A 21,933-nucleotide genomic window follows, 5' to 3' on the forward strand; every position below is an offset into this window, starting at 1 on the left:
TGAAGAAGGAAGGGTCCGAATCTCTGCAAGTTGCGGAACACACAGATCGACTCGGGAGCGCAGGAAAAAAAAATTCCTCAATAACAGAGAGAAGGCGCAGCCTAGTCAATGTCGAAGCCGGTGTCAAGAAAGGTCGAGCCTTGGGCGCGCACGATTCAATTCACAAAATCACTTCGGAATGCCACGAAAATTCCTTGTCTCGGTCCAACCACGTTCGAATCTCGTATAGGATGACGACGGCCGGGAGATGTCCAGTCGACGAATAGCACGCGAAACGGGGATGCGAGCACAAGTGTCCGTATCGGGTTCCTGATGAGAGGGATCGGCCCCTTGTAAGCGATGTGAGAAAGAAAAAGATGACCACACACACGAGCAGCGCGCGAATCGGAGATCGGATGAGAGAGATGAGGAGAATCTCGGTTCTCTGGATCCGCAGGGAAGGAGAGGTACCAAAGCAAGAAACAGGCCTCGCGTGAAGACGAGGAATGAAGCAAGGAAATGCGGCGCGAAGGGAGGAAGAAACAAACGCCCGGAGGGGTTGGAGGGGAGGGGAGTGGTGAAGGGTAAAAGAGGGAGGAACGCAAAATTATTATTTGGGTACAGGGTTGTGTTGGTACTTACAGGTAATCAATTTGCAAAGAACATCCGCAGTTTGCGCCTGTCGAACGTTTCAAACTTGATATCTTTCGATGTTAGAACCGGCGGAATTTGGTTGTGGAATTTCGCATAAGAAAAATTCTCCTAGTTAATATGGAGACCGTGTGGAAATCCGAGTCCCTCCCGTACGCCCGGAACGATTACACAGTTTCTACACCTGTACTTGTAGCTCATTGAAAATTATCTTTTAGATGTTCTCGTTACAACCGGTTACTCAAAGTTACTGTCGTCTCATTTTAATGTTTCCTTGAGAACAAAACTAAGTAAGCTTTTTATCCGTCATCCCGGCCTCGGCTAACCCTATACACTACATTGTCACAGGTCATTCACCGATGACGATTTTCAACGAGCCTCATCTATAATCCAATGATAGTGTATAATTGAGCAGTTCTTCGGGATCTCTACTAGAAGTGAGGGGGACGCGAAAGTATCGCTTTCTCTAACCAATAGGTAAAAAGTAAAGGCACCAAATTCGACAGTGGACAGCTACCCCAATAGTGCCCTATATCTCAATTAGTTACTCGGAAGTGCCCCAGGAGTGTGCGATGTGTGTGTCACACTTTTCCGAACTCTCGTAGAAGATTCAACGGCACTTCTTTTTTTTTAACGTTAGCACCCTTCGCGGGGTCCACCGGAGCCCCTCCGCCGATTGAGCCCCGGGGGGTCACTGGGCACAATTCCGTTGACTTGTCGTGTAACGAAGAACGCTCATTGAGTTCGTGAAGTTGTAGTAATATTACACTCTACATAGGTGCCCACCTTGGTAGTGTCGGATAATAGTCTTTGGAACTTCATTTTTGTGTATCGTGTATCCTTTTCGTGGAGAATCTCGGATGTGTGAATCGGCCAACGCTCGGGTACCTGACGGGTACACGGGGGTATACGTAATACAATTCTGATTCAGATGATTGTACCGTGAGACTAAAGCAGAATATCTCCTACTTGGGTAATAACTAGAGCCGTAGTCAGCACTAGCTACAGCCCAAGCCGCCTATGCTCAGCCGTGGTTCTTTGTGCGACCGAACGTGAACCTGCTCATAATTAGGTTCGCACTCATACACCATCTTGCTCGGGGTTGCAAGATCTCTCGCATTGTGGTACAAAGCTGTAATTCTTCTTTCCTAATTACTAGGCGGGCTAATCTTGAAAAAAAAAAAATTTACTGAATGTCGCGGATTTTCATCGGTAGAGGCAGGTTTAGGGCAGAGGGCAGCGGAATCCCTCGGAATGGTGTGGGTATGTGTAATCCAAATACAGCAGGGGGACCTTGGAACGTGGGATGGGGTATCTGTATTACGCGATCTTCCTAGTGATGATCAAGATCTCAAAGGCAAGGTATGGGATCGAACTTGAAATTGGTATGGTATGTGAAGGTGAAATTGACATCCCGGAACGCCAGGCTTTTTAATCAAAAATGCACGGGTGAAATATCTACCAATGCCGGACACTGACCAGCACCTGCTCCCTTGCATCTAACTCGACCGCTCCCATCGGCCCAGTCACGAATCCAAGGCGCGTTAGCACCTGCCAAACTAGTTTCCGCTTCAGGGTCTCCCGGACGGGGATCTTTTCCAGGGCGTCGATGCCGTTGAAGTATTTCAAGAATATAGGCCAATACTTTTGCAGGAGGGTGTGCATATCCTTCGGCGCGATGTCCGGGCTCGTCGCTTCAAGAGATCGTCTAGGGCCCGACTTATCTGGAAACCGGGCGACAATTTCGTCGAGCCAGCGGGACTCGAGTGGGGAGGCACGATGAGGTGAGAGGATAAGAGATGAGAGTCGCAGGGCTGTGGATCGGTCGAGGAGCTTATGGGACGTCCGGAGCTGCAACTGCGGATCGTTTCGGCCCGGCATGGGTGTCTCTTCGCCGCTGCCATGGCTGGCCAGTGAAGACGAAGACGATGAGCTTGCGTCGTCTTCATCATCGGTCGATTCCTCATCAACCCCGGCGTTGGAGCTGGCTTTAGCGAGATATCGATCCACTTCTTCTTTTCGGAGAGCCGTCTCAACAGCCAATTTGATTTCAGGCGTTACCTTGATACGAGCGAATGTTCGCAATTGCGTGACCCAGCCACCACGGAGGAGCCATGCCAGGATATTGAAGTACGCCTCCTTGTGATCCTTACTTGGGATGAAGTTGCTGTAGGGACGTGGCGTGCCACTCAGGGCAGAGAGCATCTTCGGCAAGCTAGGCAAGGTAGGGAAGGCCGTCTGATAGGCGATGGTTGCGACTTCTAGTTTGCTCAAGTCACAATTAGGAGACACAATGTACGTGTCTCGCTGATGAATAGGGGGGATGGCTCGGGCACGGCGCCAGTGAGACCAAATGACTTGCCAGCATTTGGATCGTAGAAAGCGGAATTCCCGAAGACATTGATATCTGCGCAAAAGACTTGGTGGGCTTTGAGCATCGAATGTAATGGGCTAGCGCAGGAGCAAGAGCACCGCCTGAAAGCTCAACGTCCTTGATGATAGATGCCTCACTATCCAATAGGAGCAGGGCGAAGTGCTTTGCAAGAACTTGATGAGGTGTATTGTTCTCGTCAGCACCCGGGTCATCCACTGGTGTTGCGCTGTCGGCGGTAGTCAACCAAAGACCCGGATACGCCTTGTCTGTTGGTCCCGCGAGGTATGGTGTAGAAGTAAGTGGAGGGATTTGCAAGGAAATGGAAACGTCGTGGCTGAGTGACACGGATGCAATTTTCGATGCTGAGATACTCGAGTAGACGGTATACATTGCTCGTGCCAAAGAGGACTGCTGTATCAACTCCGAATAGAGATTGTGCACAGATGTTTCTGGTACGGTGATTAGTAGAGTGTTCAAAGAACAAGGAGATGAAACATACTCGTTTCCCGCGCCTTTCGTCTCAGCTGCAGAATATGTTGCGATTCCCTCCAAACATAGTCTGTGCGAGCCTGCTCCCACTTGAGAGCTTTCGCAAATTTCTTGATAATGTTCTCATAGATCTCCTTGACCCGCATCGAATACTCCAACAGAGGAGGATCCATAACAAAAACCACATTAAACATCGTCATATGGTCCTTATCATCCGAGTTCGCCGATCCATCAGCATGCTTCCCATGCTTCATACTAGCATAGGAAGCCCTCTTCGTAGTATCCGTCGGTGAAACCGCCGAATCAGCCAAAGAAGCAACACTAGCCACCATTTCAGGCGAAAGAACCATATCCTCATCCCTTTGACCATCCTCAGTCTCATTATGTCCCAATTCCCCACCTTCCCACTCGGCACGAGGCTTCTTCGTCTTCTTTCGCCGCTGCTTGCGCCAGCTCCCATCTTCACGTACGAAAACAGGCCAACCAATCAGCGCCAAATCATTGATCCCGACCTCAAATCGTCTCTTATGCCATGACCTCGATGGACTGAGTAATTTCTCCCACACGCTCCCAGGAACACCAAGAAGTGACTCCCAAGGCGCCCGGAACGAGCCCTCATGCTCATCATCTTCCATATCCGACCCCGCGCCCCTTTGCCTCCGCAATGAGGAGACTCGCCCAGAACCTAAAGATCCAGGCCGGTGCGATTCCGTGTTCAGCGACGCGACAGAGGCATGGTCATCGACACCGAAGTTGCTCGCGCGGCGACCTATTGCAGGCGCAGACCCCAACGCAGCAGCGTGGATCTCCCGCTCCTCCTCATCTTCATCGGAACTGAGTCCACTCTCGGAGCTAGAGCTTGAGTCGGTATTTCTGCCGCCTTGTCTGGTGCGCGTGCGGGAGATGCGTCGCCCGCCCTTGGTGGTTGTCTTTACGCGGTTTTCACTCAAAGGGTTCGGTGGGTAATGGAAGACGAGACGGGGACCGGTACGCGAGCGGACAATTAGGATTATTGCGACTAGACATGGGTCTGGTGGTCGGGCGATTGACGACATTGGGGTCTTGGATCGTCTAGGTTGGAGACGAGAAGCTGTGGCTGGGCGGAGCGGGTTCCCCGCATGGGAAGCTTGAGCCGATTTGGGTAGACTTTGGGGGGATCACAGTGCTCGTGATGATCTGATGAATGGAGTTTTGAGATGCTCTCGTTTTAGGAGTATATTACATTTTGTATGTACAATGCTTTCAATCAACGCCCGTATGCCAGGTCTTATCCTGGTTGAGAGTGGCCGGTTTGGATATCGTACAATTCATCCACCATGTCTAACATTCAATGGCTTAATTATTTGTCTTGTCCCGTCCCTTGTGTCGGCCCTTGCGCTGGTGTTTTTTTCTTGTCTTGGTCCTCCTTGAAAATGAGGCCCAGGTTCTCGAAGTTATCCGGTGCCATCAGGTTCCTGTGCGGAGAACGAATCGATCAGCAAAATATCTTTCATCATGGATCTGGCACCTCAATCATGCCTCTCAGAAAAGAAAGCGATATGATATGTTCTCGGCCCATGCGACATTCAACGTACTTGTCCATCCGGCAGGCGAGGTAATCCTTGGCGAGTCTACGGCACGCCTCATCGTTGGTGCCCCTGTTGGACTTGATACATTTCAAGTATCCAGAGATAATGTGCTTGCACTCTCCTAGAAGCCAGCCAGCCCATTAGCTTTGCTCTCTTTTGTTGGGACTTGCATCAACACAGGAACCAGATGATCCGTCCGAGTCGATTTGCGCACCTTCATGATCGAGGGGAAAACTACCGCGTTCAGGCCTTCAAAATAAATCACCAAATTAGCAAGAGCGTCCGTAGACGAAGACGCCAGAGGATAGCATGTTCTCTGTGAAACAGCGACATTCGCAAAGAGAACGGCATGCGGCAAGGACTCACGGTGAGGGCTTGTAGTTGATCGAGCCACCTCCGGGGGCTCCGAAACTCATCTTGGGCAATTTCGGCAAGTGAGAATCTCAGTGGATTAAGCAGATCAATAGTGAACCCGATCGTAAGATGCAGTGCAGCGAAGTGAAGGCAGCGCAGGATCTCGGCCTTGGAGACAAACAGAGCAAACTAGTCAAACACCAAGTCGGCCAACCAGCGTTGCAGGATGTGGTCGATGATGTATTCTGCGATAGAATACAGCAGGACTCGGACCTGCTTTTGCGAAGGAGGTGGAAGGTAAAGCGGGGTTTGATATGATTCCGTCAATCAGGGTTGCAAAGCGTTTTGTTTGAGGGCATTGCTCGGTTTGATCGGAACGCAGCCATAATTGGCAGAAGTATATATATCAGTCGGATCACCTGGATCTGGTTACTTTAAAGTACTCGAGTCCCAGTCACCTAGACATCTGATCATTCCAACCTCAAGAAGACTTTCCCATTTCATTTATCGAGAAACCAATTGAATCTCAAAATGCCTATGTATGAACTGTTCCCTATAACTCAGTTTTTCAAGCAATCCGCTATCCCTCGTTTCCACGGCACTAACAGAAAACCCAGGAAACTCGAGGGAAGCTGCCAATGCGGCGGCATCGAATTCACCCTCCAGTCCCAGACGCCCGTGCCATACCAGCTCTGCGCCTGCAGCATCTGCCGCAAGGTCGGCGGATACAGCGGCAGCGTAAACCTCGGCGGCATCGCCGACAGCCTCGAGATTCTCAAAGGCAAGGACCTGATCAAGTACGCTCTATACTCCCAAGCCGTACCTATTATGTGTCCAACGGTAATCCAAACAGCTCAGGAAACCCCAATGACTAATTTCTTGTAGAAAATACTCCGGAATTAAAGATCGTGGCACACCTAACGAAGAGCGCTGCTCCTCCGAGCGCAACTTCTGTTCGATCTGCAGCACCATGCTGTGGCTGTGGGATCACCACTGGCCCGAACTTATTCATCCGTTTGCTTCTGCTATCGATACCGAGCTGCCCGTACCGGATGAAATGGTCTGTGTTATGGGTGGATCGAAGCCGGAGTGGGTACGGTGGCCCGAGGGGAAGAAGAGTGTGCATGAGCTTTACAACGAGGATAGTATCGAGGGGTGGCATAAAAAACATGGGGTTTTCGTCGAGTGAATCAAACTCACGGTAGTATCTGATATAAGTTGTGATTCGAGCGAGGTATTTGGGACGGAGCAGAGAAGTCAAGATGGAAGGGTAAGGAGTTGTGAGGGACGAGTTACTGGAAGAACTACGGGATTACTTGAGAAAAAGAGAGATGATAATCAAAAAGATTTCATTAGAAACTATGATAGGGTATCGAACGAATCTGAAATGCGTATTAGCATGAGATCACAACAAGACAAGAGTGAAATATTGTGAGAATTTGAAAGGTTCAGTTCTCCAAGGTGAAATAAAATTTGTTTCGTCAATGTGATTCGGAAAGAACACAGCGAATTTTAGGGTTCATCAGACAGTAGGGTAGAAATCAGAAGACGGCGACACTCACAAATGGTAGCAAGGGTATTACAAGGCATTTCAAGGTCCTAAATGATTTGATCGCATCGAGTCAGCAACGGCTTTCAAGCACAATGCAAGCTAGTGAAGCGAATCAAAACATGGCAACTATTTCAGGCTTTAGGAAGTCAGCATAGGAAAGGGTCGGCTTGGAATGATGGCAACTCACCTCATTAAATCAGAATTTTGTATGTTAATGTTCATCCCCAAAATACCGAAGTACCCAGGTCCAACAGTGTGAATAACATGTTCATCATGATAGAAAGGCCATGTCGAGTGTGTGCAAGAGAGAAACAAGTGTAAAATACCTAGAATCAAAGCGAGTTAGATCAATGTTCAATGATTCATCTTGCTCGGCATCAATGCGTTGTGACAATGGGCAAAGGATCAGGTGACGAGTTCTCAACAAGTAATCCATTCCCATACACCCACAGAGTTTGTACGCTCTGGTTTTATTGAGCGCAGGGAGATGGAGACGTTATGTCCGCCCGTTCGTTCAAAATTTCTTCATGCTAGGCTCATGCCGCAACGGGGAAGAGGAAGTGAAGAGTTCTTATGTACCTGAACCATACTTTGTTAGCGCTGGTTCGGCAATGTGCTTGGTGCAATTTGTAAAGTAAAGTGTAGTCAGACAAGGCTGAAACTTAAAAGTAGACGATTTCCACACGTATATCTTAGGATCGAGGAATGCCATATGCATGTCTTGTTTTCATCATTCAAAGGGGAGAAGGAGGGAGGTGGGCGAGCCCAAAGTTTGTTCTTACCTTTTGAAAAAAAGAGAAAAAAAATTTGGTCAACGGACGAACACCATCATCAAAGTGTTTGAGTGTCCTATGAAGACCAATTCAAAGATCATGAGAAGGAGCAGATCTACTCATAATCCCAAGGAAAAATTGAGAAAGAAAAATGGGAGCTCCCAGCTCCTGGACGGGAGCTCACATGTACGGGAGAAGGAAAAAAATTTGTGGGTGGAGCGCAGAATATAAACGGAGCTACGGTGACCGCGTTCGTCCCGTCACGCAGTTTGTCTGCGCGTCAAACACTAGCTCTTACTCCACTTTGGAAACATGAAGAACCGAGGCCATCCTCTTGAGATAGACAGTACTTCTTAATGGCTGCAAACAATCATTGTTGAGATCTTCAAATGGCTCAAATCTGACTGTAATACCTGCACAGCTTCTCTTGGCTGTTCCATACCTGGGTACCCCGCAGTGACCCCTCCAGTCACCCGTTCTTTCTCCAACGCAACCTCACTTCGCTAGCTTTACACAAAGGCTCATGAAAGCCGTCGTATTGTAACTCTGAGATTCAATCGAATCGATCTCGTTTTGATCATATTGTTTCAATTTGTGCGACACACTGATCTATGCGTCGCCGAGAAACAAGGGTCCCGCCTTGGAACACGATATGACTATCAAGAAAGTATATGATGTCGTGGTGGTCGGGGCAGGCCTCAGTGGCCTCCAAGCAGCCCTTTGTGTTAAAGCTGCGGGCCTCAGTGTCTGCGTCCTGGAGGCGACCAACCGAGTTGGAGGAAAGACGTTCACCGTCCAATCCTGCGAGAAGGGATTCAATGACTTAGGTGCCGCCTGGATCAACGACACAAATCAAAGCGAGATGTACAGACTATTCCAGAAATACGGTATTGAAGGCGAGGTCCAGCGAGATCATGGGGATACCGTCCTCGAATCCGCCGATGGCTCTGTTGTCAAAGTACCCTATGGCCAAGAACCGGTAAGCGCGCCAACTTGAGGACACCATCTTGTACTGGATTTGAAGGCCTAATTGAACCATCTAGATCGCATCTCCAATATTCGAAAACTTGCTTGAGGTATTTCGAACAGAGTCATCGCTTGTTGACTTAAGCGATCCTTCTAACTCTCCAGGTGCCGAAGAGATTGATCAACTTACATTCAGAGAATTTTGTGTGACTCGAGCTGAGACTGAGGATGTCGCTGGCTTTGCCGACTTGATCTGCTCTGCTCTTCTTGGTGTGGAGAGTAGTGAAGTGAGCGCTTTGTACATGCTGCACTATTTCAAATGTGGTACTGGCATCGACAATTTACTTTCAGATAAGAAGAATGGAGGCCAATACTTGCGCAACAGAGACGGTGAATGCAAATTGTGGAACCTCTGAATCGGTTCATAGACTAACCTCTACAAGGCAACCAAACCATTTCACAAAACATGGCCAAGGAGCTCGACCATAACACTGTGTTCTTCCGGAACCCGGTCATCTCGATTGACCAGTCCCAAGGCGATCTCTGTACAGTCTCAACAGAAGCTGGATTGGATTTCCACTGTCGGAAAGTGATCGTGTCTATTCCAACCACGTTATACCCTTCCATCAAGTTCAACCCACCCCTACCCGAGAAGAAGACGGCACTCGGAAACAATACAGCCATGGGATATTACAGCAAGATGGTGTTCGTATTTGATGAGCCTTGGTGGCGTGACGCTGGATTCTCCGGCGTAATTGATTCTGAAATGGGGCCCGCTAGCTTCACACGAGATACCAGCATTCCGGCTGACGACCAATGGTCGATAACCTGCTTCATAGTCGGAGACCTAGGAAGGCAATGGTCGAAGCTATCTCGGGCCGCTCGTCATCATGAGGCTTGGGCGCAATTTAGACACAGCTTTGAAATGTTTGTTGACCATGTGCCTGAGCCGACCAATACATTGGAGATGGAATGGGCCAAACAAGCTTTCTTCCTCGGAGCCCCATGTCCGGTCATGGCCCCTGGAGTGCTGACATCTGTGGGAACTGAGCTGGCAACCTCATTTGAGAATATTCATTTTGTTGGCACTGAGACTGCCAATGTGTGGCGAGGCTACATGGAAGGTGCTGTGCGATCGGGACAACGAGGAGGTGCCGAAGTCGTGCAAGCCTTATCCAGAAGCTCCTCTGGTCAGACCTAGTAGCCATGACGTTTGTATACCGTTTCGGATTCATCTAAATGAAAGCATTGGGGGCTTCTCATGTTTGCGGCCTGCGACCTCATCTCGACGTCACTGGCACCAAATACTGTAGTGACCCATGGAAGCTAGCAGTAAAAGACCGAGAGCACATATATCAATCTGACGTATTTAGCTCGCCCTACTTTTAAAAGTGTGAGGTTTCCCCCCAAGAATGCCTCCAGCGAAGTGTACCTGCCAGCAAAAGCCGACCCAACAAAGCTAGCTCGTCAGACCCAGAATGCATACCAAATTCAAGCTCAATACTGGTGCCGAGATCCCAGCCATTGGTTTTGGTACCTGGCAAGATGCGGAATCACAGGAGGCTGCTGTAGGAGAAGCAATCAAAGCTGGCTACCGTCACATCGACACGGCCAGAGTGTGAGTGATCAGCCTCAACATCAAGCCAGCCATACAATGCCGGAGTTCTGATATGTTACCTGTACTGTTTTAGCTATCTCACCGAAGAAGCAGTTGGAAAAGCAATTGCCAAATGCGGCGTCCCCCGCAAGGAACTTTTTGTGACCACAAAACTATGGAATAACAAGCACCACCCCGACGACGTGGCCGGCGCTCTCCAACAATCCCTCACCGACCTAGGCCTTGAATATGTCGACCTATTTCTAATCCACTGGCCAGTTGCCTGGAAACGCGGCGAAGAGCTGTTCCCCAAAAAGGGCGAGAACTATATTCTCGAAAATATCGACATCGTTGACGTACGCTCCACCCCTCCCATTCCCCCAATCTACAGTCACTGATTTCTCATGCACAGACCTACAAAGCAATGGAGAAGCTTCTCAAAACAGGCAAAACCAAAGCCATCGGCGTATCCAACTGCTCCAAGTCCGAAATGGAGCGGCTAGTCAAAGAAGTATCCGTCATGCCAGCAGTGCACCAAATGGAATGTCACCCCTGGCTCCAACAAGAGGCCTTCACTGCATGGCACAGAGAGAAAGGAATCCACGTCACGCACTACTCGCCCTTTGGAAACCAGAACTCGTTCTACGGAGACAAAGGGGTGGCGGGCAAATTAATTGACGAGCCGCTTTTAGCGGAAATTGGAAAGCAGTATGGGAAAAACGCTGCCCAAACTGCTCTTGGTAAGTATGATGCTATTCAAAGTCTTCGCTGGATTTGTGCTGATCATTGTTTAGCGTGGGGGGGATTACCCAGGGTCATTCAGTGCTTCCGAAGTCCAAGACGCCGTCGCGGATCAAGGCGAATCTAGAGAGTGACTTCAAGTTGAGTGAAAAGGATATGGAGAGTATTCGGAAGCTTAACAAGAAGATTCGGTTCAATGATAGTAGTGGGGAATTTGGGAGGGACTTTTTCGATGGTTGTGAAGATAAGTAGGATGGGTGATTTCAGGAGTTGTTGCCCAGCATTATTTGAAAAGTATTCTTCTTTCAATTTTGATTATTTACTTTTGATTACTTGCTTTTGAGAAACAGACGCATCGATTAGATTTGAGGATAGGCCTAGGTTTTGGGTACCGTGGTTACTCTGATTCCTGGCACAAGGTCGATTAGACCAAGTCATCTGGCCTTTCCTGTTTTTTTTTTTTTGATTGCATTTAGAGACAATTACAGAGATTTATAGAGAGATTTGCAGAATGAGATTCAAGAAGCAAGCAAGGCACAGATTATCGGCATTCCGATACTGAGCGTATGACGTCACGATCGAGCTTGACAAGGGAGCTTGGGGAACCTCAAATTATTGACGATCCCCCAACCGCACACCGCGGCCGAAACGACAATGGGTGCAGCCTCGCAAGGATTTGCTCTAGTCACCCCCGCCTCACGAGGCATAGGCTTCGCGTTCGCACAGCAGCTCTTGGCACGAACGACCCTCCCCGTCGTGGCCACAGCGCGCAAGAATTGTGACCAAGTTCGAGACCAGCTCCTCTCAACCAAGGGATTACACTCGAGCGCAGAAAAAAGGCTACACATACTGAAGGTAGATGTGAAAGGTAGATCATTCTCCTAACTGAATTTGTCGCAGCTAACAAAAGACTCCTAGATGAATCCACCATTTCGTCCATGGCAGAGACGATACGACGGGAGTTACCAGATACACCACTCCGTCTCGCCCTGACAGTACCTGGTGTATTGCACGTTGAGAAATCACCATCTCAAATTGACGCAGCGAATGCGCTGGACAGTTTCCAAGTTAACGCTCTTGGTCCACTATTACTCATGAAACATCTTGCGCCATTCCTTCCCACTAAATCATCGGCTGCATTTCCAGTCTCGGGGGCCAATTCAGACGGGTTGCTAAAACTCCCATCACACGCAATTTATGCCATGATGGCGGCGCGCGTCGGCTCAATATCTGATAATAACTCCGGCGGATGGTATTCCTACCGCGCGAGTAAAGCGGGTGTGTATCAGATTGTGAAGACTTTTGATTTGTATTTGAGGAGTAGATGTGCGGAGAGGGCCCTTACTGTGGCCTTGCATCCTGGGACTGTGAAGACTGATTTTACGAAGGAGTTTTGGAAGGGGAGGGAAATGCTTGAGCCAGCTGATTCAGCGGAGAGGTTGTTGAAGTTTCTGGTGGAGATGGAACCAGGAGTCAAAGGTGGGAGGGGACGATGCTGGGATTGGAAGGGAGAGGAAGTTATTCCTTGATCAAGATCTCTGGAGATACTTGTCCCGATAATACAATTTCAAAACGATATGACGTTGAAAGAGGCAAATCTTACGAGACTCCATTTGCTGTAAAACATAAATTCATGATCGTGACTATGCGAGCTCTGGTATGCCAAATACAGTAATAACAAAAAAAGACTCGTGCTTCTCATCTCACCCATGAAGTTCGAAAATGACCAAAAAGATCACAGCTTGATCCATCTTCCCATCCAAGTCTCAACGATAGACTTCGCCTCATCCACTAGCCCAAGATCAAGCAGCAACTGCGTCGAACCGCGAACTGCTGAATCCAGAGCCGAGAAAATCCATGCATGGGTATAGCTAGTATGCTCGCCAATGAAGATAGTCTTGAACTCAGTCTGGTAATAAGCAGGCAGATAAAGCTCCTGCTGTCCAACCAGTGGATCGCACCAAGCACCATTCTGGTGACGATCAGTTTCCCAGCATTGGCGGTCGTAGATGCCCGTGAACTGTTCAGCGGCGATCTCGCCGTGTACCTCAACCATCGCGCGTTGGACGAGGGCTACGTGCTCCTCGGCGTTCAAAGCAACGGCGGAGCGAGCTTCTGTGCCGGAAATATAAGAGGCGAGAATGACACCTGGACCAGTGCCATTCATGTTGTACGATGGGTAGCAGACGCTGCCGATGCCGGGAATGTCCACGGAGCCACAGCCACCGAAGATGGGCTCTTCCATGTGTTCCCAGAAGCGAGTTTCATAGAGGAGGGCCATCTTGCAGGCGGGGTCGTAATTTAGGGATGAGATTGCTCGGCTGAGAAGGGATGAGTACCGAGGCATTTCCCAGAGACGAACTTTGCTAAAGGGGGCTGCGACGACAGCATAATCGTATTCTCTGGACTTTTCGGGCACCATTTGCAGAGGGTCGTCGCGCCAGGTTACGGCGACTTTGCCGGTTGATTCGTTGTAGGCTAGTCCTGCCACGGTGCGGTTGAGGGTAAGCTTATCTTCGACGTGAGGGTAGAAAGCTTGAGGGAGAGACTCGAGGCCCTTGTCGATGGTACGCCATTTAGTTGCAGCGAAATAAACATCATCGTAGAAATCTCCCCAGATTGGGAAGTCTGTTGTCCCGGCGGCGTAGTCGGTGATGTTGGCGTTATAGCCTAGGGCATAGCGCATATATCCGGCCTCTGACCAATGAAACATGCCGTCTTCAACAGCTTTCTTGTGTGCCTGGTACATGTTGGTTGCGATCTCGCGAATCGTAGCCTTGTCATCCAGCTTAGTGTAATTGGCATAAGCAGCTTCCGCAGCAGTGACAGCCGATGCGTTTGATGATGGTGCTGCGTAGTCAAGGAGGCATTGGCTGCTACTTGGGCAGCTGAGGGGATACGACCGTCGGGCAGACGAACGCCTCCCGAATCGGCAGGGAGATTGGGGCCGTTCTGGATCCAGGGAATGAAGTTGACTTGGAGATCCGGCTTGTCAGCGTTCATTTCGTTCAAGACGCCGGCAAGCTGGAAAACCATTCGGTGATCCATGATCTCAAGAGTCTCGTTGGTGTCAGCATAGGTGATGCTGACGGGGGAATCGCATGGGGCCCATTTCCTGGTACTGATACTGGTCTGGACGAGTGTTATTCAGGTATTTTGTGCGAATGCGGCCGCCAACGCGCTCGGATGACTCGTAGATGTGCCAATCGTGAATGCCGACGGATGACAGCAGGTGGCTCGTCATGAGTCCGGACATGCCACCTCCAACAATGGCGACAGAGGTATTCTTGGCTTTGGAGACGAATGCCTCGCTCTCTTTCTTGGACTTCATGTAGGCAATCCCGTCGAACCACGGTCCCATTGTGTCTGCCACATCTGCAATACTTTGACGCTTGAGCATAGGCGATGATACACTGATGGGCGAAGACCGGCCCAGGAGACTGGAACCAGAAAATGCATGGAGACAGAGTGCGTGAGGAGCATCCAGGAGGGGTCACCCAGACAATTCGTTCTGGGTGAGCTTGACGCTTGACAAACGTGGTTCCAATCTCATGGTGCATCTGCCATGAGTTCTGCATTTCGCATTCACCGTAAACGAGTTGTAAAGGACCTTCAAAGGAGCTGTCGAGGAACTCCACATGGATGTTGTGCAGCGAGTCAGCCGTCACATCTCCAGGCGAGTGAATCCGTATCACTTCATCACCTCGTTGCACAGCACTAGCCAAACCGAGCCCTGACATTCCCAATCCAAGGAGGATATGCCGAAAGGCCTTCATCGCTGTTCTGGCAAGGAAAGCCTGGAGAAGTTGCTAGAGGGTTGTTTGGTGAATCAGGAAACATGTTGACACCGATCATTTTATATATTTTAATTGAGCCATGCATGCTGACTCAATTGCAACGTCAATGTCTGATAACGTACTTGGTTTAACCTCCGCGTTGAGACCTGGGTGCATTGTCGCATCTATCCTTATCAAGATAGACGAGAATCATATTGACCGTCGAGATGTGCTCGGAAATGCCGTTCAATCCGAGAAGATAAATGAAAGACTCAGACTTAATCTTTACGTAAAGCTGCAATGACACTCGAAGGGCGCACTTCTCCAAATATTGACTCCGCCGGCCGAGATGCAGACGATTCATGCGTAGGATTCGCTTAAGCAGCCGAAAAAGTCGTTATCGCAGCTACTGAGGTAGGTACCTATCTTATCAACAACTAGTGAGGGGCTGAGGCTATGCTTATAGCGATTATCGAGCATGGCATCGTGCTTCCGATCTAGTATTAGGCGGCGATCGGAGGCTGGCTTGGCAAACACGTAGATGCCCCAAGGGGAATATGTGCAGAGATCTAAAGAATCCAAGAATGCGTCAAGAATGTAAGGTAAGTATTTGCTTGGAGTGTGTAAAGAATCGTCATCATATCTGTCAACAATTGAAGCGGTGTGAGATGTCTGGGGTAAGGAGGTCTTCAGGTGGGAGATTCACCCAATGTTCTTGTTTAGTCAAATCGGGATTACGGTAGGCAAGAGTACCTTATCAACAACTGCAGCACTTGTTGAAGCGAATGCAACACGGCTCGGCAACAGGTCTTGGCACGCTTATCAGGGTCTCAATTCGCGAGTTCTGAAGGGCCCGGGTACGGGGATACTTCCGCGCCTCTTTCCATCAACAAACTGTTTTGAAACACCAAAGCTTATGTCAGAGGCATTGTAATGCAGTAGTGCAATGAACAATGCATTTCTGTATTTCCTTGAACACGTGGTGAATACTCTTTGTCACATTGGCTTTCTTTCTCGTTTGAGATATTTCCTATGCTAACGCTTCATTCTACAGGTTTCACGCATAATAATAATCGGCCCCGTCCCGAAAGAATGGTTCTGAGAACGGCCGAATTGTCACTGGATTATTCTGAATTTGAGTAACGAGCTGAACGGCCCAAATCGGGCCACGGCTTCTCCCTTTGCCTCTGCTTGGATCAACCTTGCTGATGTTGAATTGCCATGGGAAAGTGGCGAAGACCTATGTAAAATAAGGCAACAAAGGTGCCAGCAAGACGCAGAATTGAAGGGTAGGATGAGCCTATACATCAGTACGCGTGATTCAAGAGGGTGCTTGACCTAGGGGAAGATGAAATGTAGACACATCCCCCATCGCATTGAGGAACTTCTGACGAAACAAGTCATATTTCAGGGATCGCAAGCGACGAACAGCTAACTACTGGACCTCACGATTGGAGATTTTGACAGAGAAGTTATGATGCACAGAAGGTAACAGGAAACGCTGCGATCCATGCTCCATTCGAAAAAGACCTCAAAAGATGCAATCCGTACTGAAAATACGTCATTTCTAGGAGCAGCCGTAGATTGCGATACAGTGACCGTCCGATCTAATCAAACAGCACAAAGCCAACTGGAGTAGAATAGGACAATCAGCCCAGGAAAGCATGGAGTAAGCGATCAGATTGCCCCATGCACGGTCCAGAAGGGGGTGTTTTGATGAAGACCCTCTGTGCGCGAAGCGCTAGATCCACCATAATCTAGATTCCTCAGTGACGACCTGCTATAGTAAGGTCGCTCATGTGATTGACCCTAGTGGTCGCTATTCACAGCCTTACACAAGAATGTACCCTCCAAATCACTGGCAAGAAGAGACGAGCCGCAGTACGAAAAGGGAAGGTGACTGATCGAGCGCGGGGTACCGCGTCATCTATATGCACATCGTGTATGGGTCGACCGGAGTTACCCCGGTACCTCCATGTCTCCGGACCCCTGCATTCTGTTAATAGCGAGAGAAAGAAAACGAATCGCCCATAGTTAGGCTGTCGGGCCCGGAGTGATCACCATTCCAACGTCATGACATTTTCACAGCTTCCCAGATCTGCAAGAGCTACGCAAAATACCTCCCGTCTCAAGAATAGGGGCAATAGTGGACCCCTTTTGCCACGAGGATACTCAAAGCTGCCCAAGACGGAGACTTCCCCAGACGCAAACCAGGCAAAAAAGTAGAGCAAGCTTTCAACAAAACCTACACCCACGCCACCAACTAACCAAATTCCGGGAAGTGCAATCCATCTTATATCTTACTCCCCGGATTTGCATAAAGGCGAAAAAAAACAAGTATGTAGCCGAGTCTAAAGTCCCGACAATGCCTCGGTTTTCCCCCGGATTTCGCGGGAACGAACCCATTTAGGGGCTATGACTGTCTATCCCCCGCACTCTCTCCGCATAACGCTTGCCTGAACCGCTTGTCTGCCGAGGCAGGTATGTTCAACCCACGAATCAAGGCGGCCGAATGCACTCGATGCAAATGATCCCTGGCTTGGATCCGGATCGATGGGACTTTCGGAGCTTGAGAGTGGGATGTTTTGTTGGGCCTGGAGTTTCTCCGATGGCTTAAATGGGTTTAGCTTGCGACATTGGGCTTGAAGAGTTCTGGCTCTCGAGTTTAGGTGAGTTGGGGTGGAGTGTAAAATCAGAGGAGCGCGAAGAATATAAGATCCCCGAGTGGAATTGATCGTCCCTTGAAATTTGGAAATTTCTCTAGGCCATTTGCGGCTACCTGTTGATAATTGTTTCTCAATTTTACTTTCAATCTCATATAAACCTTTCCCATCATGTCTGACGATAACATTGGCGAAAAGCAGAATGCTTCTACGTCCGACATGCTACGGCGCATCCAGACGGGGAGAGTGTTCTGCTCCCTATGTCACGCGATGAATTCGAGAAGCTCTATTTGAGTCCTAGGATCCCGACTGCGGGTAATTTGCGACGTACCTTCGGTAACCCGACGCCAATTTCGTTAATGGGGTTCTTGCTTGCTGCGACACCTGCGGCGATGTTGACGATGGGGTGGCGGGGGCTGGTGGCCAGGGTGGTGCGATCTTGTGAGTTCCATACGGTGACTAGAGTGAGGACAGTGCTAAGTCATAGAATCTTAGACCGGTATATATTTTCTTTGGAGGAATTGTCCAGATCTTTGGAGCAGTGGGCGAATGGATCATTGGGAATACCTTTACCTGTGCTCTTTTCTTCACCTATGGGACTTTCTGGATCGTTCAGGGTACAAGCATGATGCCCTTCTTCGCTGTTGGAACCAACTACTCGCCAACGGGAAACTCATTGGAAGGGATGACCACGGCTGAGTATAGTGCCACTGTTGGTACGTATTCAATTTTACTTGAAACAACCTGTAACTGACAATGGGGTTAATAGGATTGTATTTCGTGATCCTTGCCGTCATAACCTCCGTCTATCTCGTTTGCTCCATTCGAACTAACGTTTGCCTTTTCCTGGCCTTGTTCCTCCTTGTCATCACGTTCTCTCTGACGGCTGCTACTTTCTTCCAAGCTGCGCTGGGCAATGCTATTCAAGCTGCTAGGCTTCAGACGGCGGCTGGCGCATTCAATTTTGCTTTGTGTTTGCCGATCTGGCATATCTTCATCGCTCAGATTCTTGATGCTGTTGATTTCCCCATATCGCTCCCTGTGGGTGATTTGAGTACTGTTGTCCTTGGGAAGTCTCAAAAGGCGAGGAGACGGGAGGTGGAGACACAGTGAACTAGAGACAAGTATTACTAGGGGCAATTGGTTCAGGAATACGAGAAAGCAGAAGGTGATCCAGTATTCGTGATCAACCTGATAAAGGTCAATAGTGAACAATAAAAGTCACCAGAATGCGAGAATCATATGGCATCCCAAGCCCAACGCCCGTTTTAATTCGTAAAGAAGCTACTATAACGATACATACACTCCCCCGTGATATCATTAGACCTAAACGTGACTAAGCGACACTTGCACTGTCATACTCCGGATGCTATTGAACCATTCGTCGAGCTCAAATGACTGACAATTCACAGATTGGTCTTCTCAACCTAGACCTGAATGCGCAGTGCACTCTCAACCGTGTTCTCTAAGAAGGCTTCGAAACAAGTGCGTTTCTTTAGTAATGGTTTCATAGTTCTGCCTGCTGTGTTGAAAAGACCTGCCTTCTGTCATTAATATTTCGTTACCAAAATATAATCTCGATGTCATCATTTTTGCATGTAAATCCCCGCAATCGAGGCGCTTAATTAAATTAGCGCCTTAGCCAAATCTCTCCTCCCAAACAGTTACGTTTTGACAGACTCTCCATTCTTGGACTACGAGAAATAGCTGTCAGTTGTTACAGTACTTGAATGACAGTCTCCGACGGTCTAAGTGAGCAAGGATCAAGCTATAACGAGATGTGTTTTCCTGCTCCCAGTTCAAAACTCAGCCATCGAAAAGTGAAAGCTTGAGCAAGAGGTGGTGGAATGCCACTAAGGGAGACAAGGAGCGAATGTGTTTTTTGTTATTCCCTCTTGTTCGCCTCGTTGGAGAGCGAGGGAGTAAAGTCACTTTAAGCGAGATGTCTAGGGGATTCCAGGTAATAGGAAGCGTATCAGGTTAGACATCCTCGCTGTTCCTAGGCGCTTGAAGGCCGCCTTCAAAGCCCATCACCTTCAAGAGGAAGGTCCGCATAGGCATGAATACACTAAGTTGGTTGAATCATCGCGATGAGCACATCGTGACCTTATGCCAAAAATCATTAATTGTCAATGGTCGGGATGGTCGGAAATATGCTCTTAGAGTGTGGTAGTCGCGTCAAAGCTCGCTCTTATCTGATGAGGAGCAGGGTACTCGATGGAGAGGAATGGGTAAGCTCTAGAGCTGGGGCGCCGTCTTTCGGACAATTTCCAAATTCGCGCATTGAGGATCCTTTCTGGTCACTGTGGATCGTTTTATCTCGAAGGGCCCCTGCTAAGAGGGAAGAGAAGAAGGAGACAACAGGTAAAGTAAGTTTTTATAAATTCGCTCGCGCTCGTTCTCGTTATCGCTCGTACTTTGCCGTATATAAATTGCTCCGATTGGTGAAGGTGGGGGCCCAAAATCGACTCCACACGAGCTTGGACTTTGTTGTTGTCGGTGTCTTTTAAACCGGATGAACCTCATTCATCGCACCAGTCACAAACTTGCGATCTTCCCAGTATTGACTCCATTCTGGAGCACGGGTGGGGTATATTGCCTGTTGAACCCTGATATTAGACTTATTCGGACAGTTTCGGAGATTATCATCGTGTAGCCACTGATCCTGTCGCATTATTTGCAAGGAAGATCGACGGTAGGTTTGGGTCGAGCACATGCTGCAATTGCAGATCATATACTTCATGTGGAGTATGGAGGAGGGGAGTCTTAGAGTTCCTTGGGTAAATCCAGGTACCCTTCCGAGATCAGGGACCGTAGAGGACTGTAGGTTTGCTCCTTTTGCTGGGCGTGGCCAGGAGTATAAAGTACCTGGTGTATTGCTCCCTTCCCAATGTCACTGTACGTTGATTCTCTCACTCAAGTCATTCTCTAAAATGAAGTTCTCATCTGTAGCTATTGCCGGCGCGGCTATGGGCCTTGCTCATGCTACTCCTCTCGCTGAGCGCGCCCAAATTACCGATGCCGATGTCCTCAACTATGCTTTGACCCTGGAGCACCTCGAAGCTGCTTTCTATCAGGAGGGTCTCAAGAACTATACTCAAAGCGACTTCCAGAAGGCCGGCATGCAGGACCCTTTCTACGCCAACCTCAAGGAGACGGCCAGTGACGAGCAGCAGCACGTCCAGTTCTTGACCAAGGCTCTGAAGGCCGCCGGTGCAAAGCCCGTCGATGCTTGCACCTACACTTTCCCTTCCACAGATGTCAAGTCTTTCCTTGCCCTTGGAAGTATCCTGGAAGGAGTGGGTGTCAGTGCTTACCTTGGTGCGGCCGCCAGCATCATGGACAAGACTTACCTCACTGCCGCTGGCAGCATCTTGACCACTGAGGCCCGTCACAGCGCCTACTTGCGTGCGGCCCTGGGCGAGGCCCCCGCCGCCCAGGCCTTCGACGACCCGCTCGACTTCGACGAGGTCTATACCCTCGCCTCGCAGTTCATTGCCTCTTGCCCCGAGAGCAATGGCAAGCTGCCAGTCAAGGCCTTCCCCGCCTTGACTATGCCCTCCATGGCTCCCGTCATGACCGGCTCCAAGGTCGACCTGATGGTTGCCGGTGGCATGTCCAAGGATACTTCGGATATCTATGCCGCTTTCATCACCGTCACCGGACCAATCTGGGCTCCCCTTGAGTCCACTGGTGCTGGCAAGTTCAGCGTCACTGTTCCCGAAGGTATCGCTGGCCAAAGCTACGTCGTCTTGACCAAGGGACACCAGCAGGCTACGGATGACAACATCGTCGCCGGCCCCGCTATCGTTGAGGTAAGTCTCAAGACATTCAAGACTTTTCGAAATACCAAATACTAAACTTCAACTAGGTTGGTGAGCCCAATGGACCCATGGGAATGGGCTCGAAGTGCACTGGTAGCGGACCCGGCCCCAAGGCCTCCATGTCCAGCTGGTCGTCGATGTCCATGCCTATGCCTACTGCCTCCAAGACTGGCATGCCCTCGATGTCTTCGGGTAGCATGGCCTCTTCGTCCGCTTCTGCCTCGTCCACTCCCGTCTTCAACGGTGCAAGTGGAAAGAGTGTGAGTGGTCTCGCCGGTGTCTTCGGAGCTATGGTTGCCTTTGCTGCTTTCTTGCAGTAATCCAAGAGTGTCTTCTGGCCGAAGCCCCGACATGACAGGGTCCGTCACACATCAACTGTTATTATAATGTAATTCTCTTCTAGTACAATATTTTGTCGAATTCGAGCATAGTCAAATGAGTTTTTCTTTCTTCATCTCTTGCTGGGTAAAAATCCTCAAGCTAAATCGGCTTCATTACTGCAAATTCACGCATTGTTGATACCGACTGAAGCCGTTCAAAATGGCCTCGAAGGTGAAGGGTTTTATGGAAGGGGGCATAGCAGCGAGGCCCGGAATCATGTACAATGTGCGAGTTGGGTGAAGCTA

General features: G+C 49.3%; 8 protein-coding genes across 8 annotated transcripts; 6 read left to right on the forward strand and 2 right to left on the reverse strand.

Moving 5' to 3' along the window:
* Positions 1-2,088: 2,088 nt before the first annotated feature.
* N7477_001029 (nitrogen permease regulator 3 family protein) lies at positions 2,089-4,548 on the reverse strand (the record flags this gene model as incomplete). The annotated part of the gene is made up of 3 exons (XM_056962692.1): positions 2,089-2,937; positions 2,981-3,453; positions 3,504-4,548. 3 exons carry the CDS (start codon positions 4,546-4,548, stop codon positions 2,089-2,091), a joined length of 2,367 nt encoding a protein of 788 aa, XP_056827695.1.
* Positions 4,549-5,946: 1,398 nt separating this feature from the next.
* N7477_001030 (GFA family protein) lies at positions 5,947-6,604 on the forward strand (the record flags this gene model as incomplete). Its single annotated transcript, XM_056962693.1, has 2 exons — positions 5,947-6,212; positions 6,301-6,604. 2 exons carry the CDS (start codon positions 5,947-5,949, stop codon positions 6,602-6,604), a joined length of 570 nt encoding a protein of 189 aa, XP_056827696.1.
* A 1,788-nt stretch (positions 6,605-8,392) lies between these two features.
* Positions 8,393-9,907, forward strand: N7477_001031 (flavin monoamine oxidase family protein; the record flags this gene model as incomplete). Its single annotated transcript, XM_056962694.1, has 3 exons — positions 8,393-8,719; positions 8,784-9,096; positions 9,150-9,907. 3 exons carry the CDS (start codon positions 8,393-8,395, stop codon positions 9,905-9,907), a joined length of 1,398 nt encoding a protein of 465 aa, XP_056827697.1.
* A 277-nt stretch (positions 9,908-10,184) lies between these two features.
* On the forward strand, positions 10,185-11,296 carry N7477_001032 (aldo/keto reductase; the record flags this gene model as incomplete). Its single annotated transcript, XM_056962695.1, has 4 exons — positions 10,185-10,324; positions 10,398-10,659; positions 10,716-11,047; positions 11,098-11,296. The coding sequence occupies 4 exons, from the start codon at positions 10,185-10,187 to the stop codon at positions 11,294-11,296; spliced, it is 933 nt and encodes a 310-aa protein (XP_056827698.1).
* A 402-nt stretch (positions 11,297-11,698) lies between these two features.
* On the forward strand, positions 11,699-12,573 carry N7477_001033 (SDR family oxidoreductase; the record flags this gene model as incomplete). The annotated part of the gene is made up of 2 exons (XM_056962696.1): positions 11,699-11,912; positions 11,963-12,573. 2 exons carry the CDS (start codon positions 11,699-11,701, stop codon positions 12,571-12,573), a joined length of 825 nt encoding a protein of 274 aa, XP_056827699.1.
* Positions 12,574-12,779: 206 nt separating this feature from the next.
* Positions 12,780-14,820, reverse strand: N7477_001034 (flavin monoamine oxidase family protein; the record flags this gene model as incomplete). The annotated part of the gene is made up of 4 exons (XM_056962697.1): positions 12,780-13,894; positions 13,945-14,176; positions 14,223-14,484; positions 14,582-14,820. The coding sequence occupies 4 exons, from the start codon at positions 14,818-14,820 to the stop codon at positions 12,780-12,782; spliced, it is 1,848 nt and encodes a 615-aa protein (XP_056827700.1).
* Positions 14,821-17,654: 2,834 nt separating this feature from the next.
* Positions 17,655-18,596, forward strand: N7477_001035 (putative plasma membrane ammonium transporter (Ato3); the record flags this gene model as incomplete). The annotated part of the gene is made up of 4 exons (XM_056962698.1): positions 17,655-17,695; positions 17,731-17,947; positions 17,971-18,199; positions 18,253-18,596. 4 exons carry the CDS (start codon positions 17,655-17,657, stop codon positions 18,594-18,596), a joined length of 831 nt encoding a protein of 276 aa, XP_056827701.1.
* A 1,820-nt stretch (positions 18,597-20,416) lies between these two features.
* On the forward strand, positions 20,417-21,627 carry N7477_001036 (ferritin-like domain-containing protein; the record flags this gene model as incomplete). The annotated part of the gene is made up of 2 exons (XM_056962699.1): positions 20,417-21,298; positions 21,355-21,627. 2 exons carry the CDS (start codon positions 20,417-20,419, stop codon positions 21,625-21,627), a joined length of 1,155 nt encoding a protein of 384 aa, XP_056827702.1.
* Positions 21,628-21,933: the final 306 nt, after the last annotated feature.

Source organism: Penicillium maclennaniae, assembly GCF_028827695.1.
Source record: "Penicillium maclennaniae strain IBT 15551 chromosome Unknown utg000001l:1.0-3280838.0:1.0-3283122.0, whole genome shotgun sequence".
Classification (NCBI taxonomy): Eukaryota; Fungi; Ascomycota; class Eurotiomycetes; order Eurotiales; family Aspergillaceae; genus Penicillium; species Penicillium maclennaniae.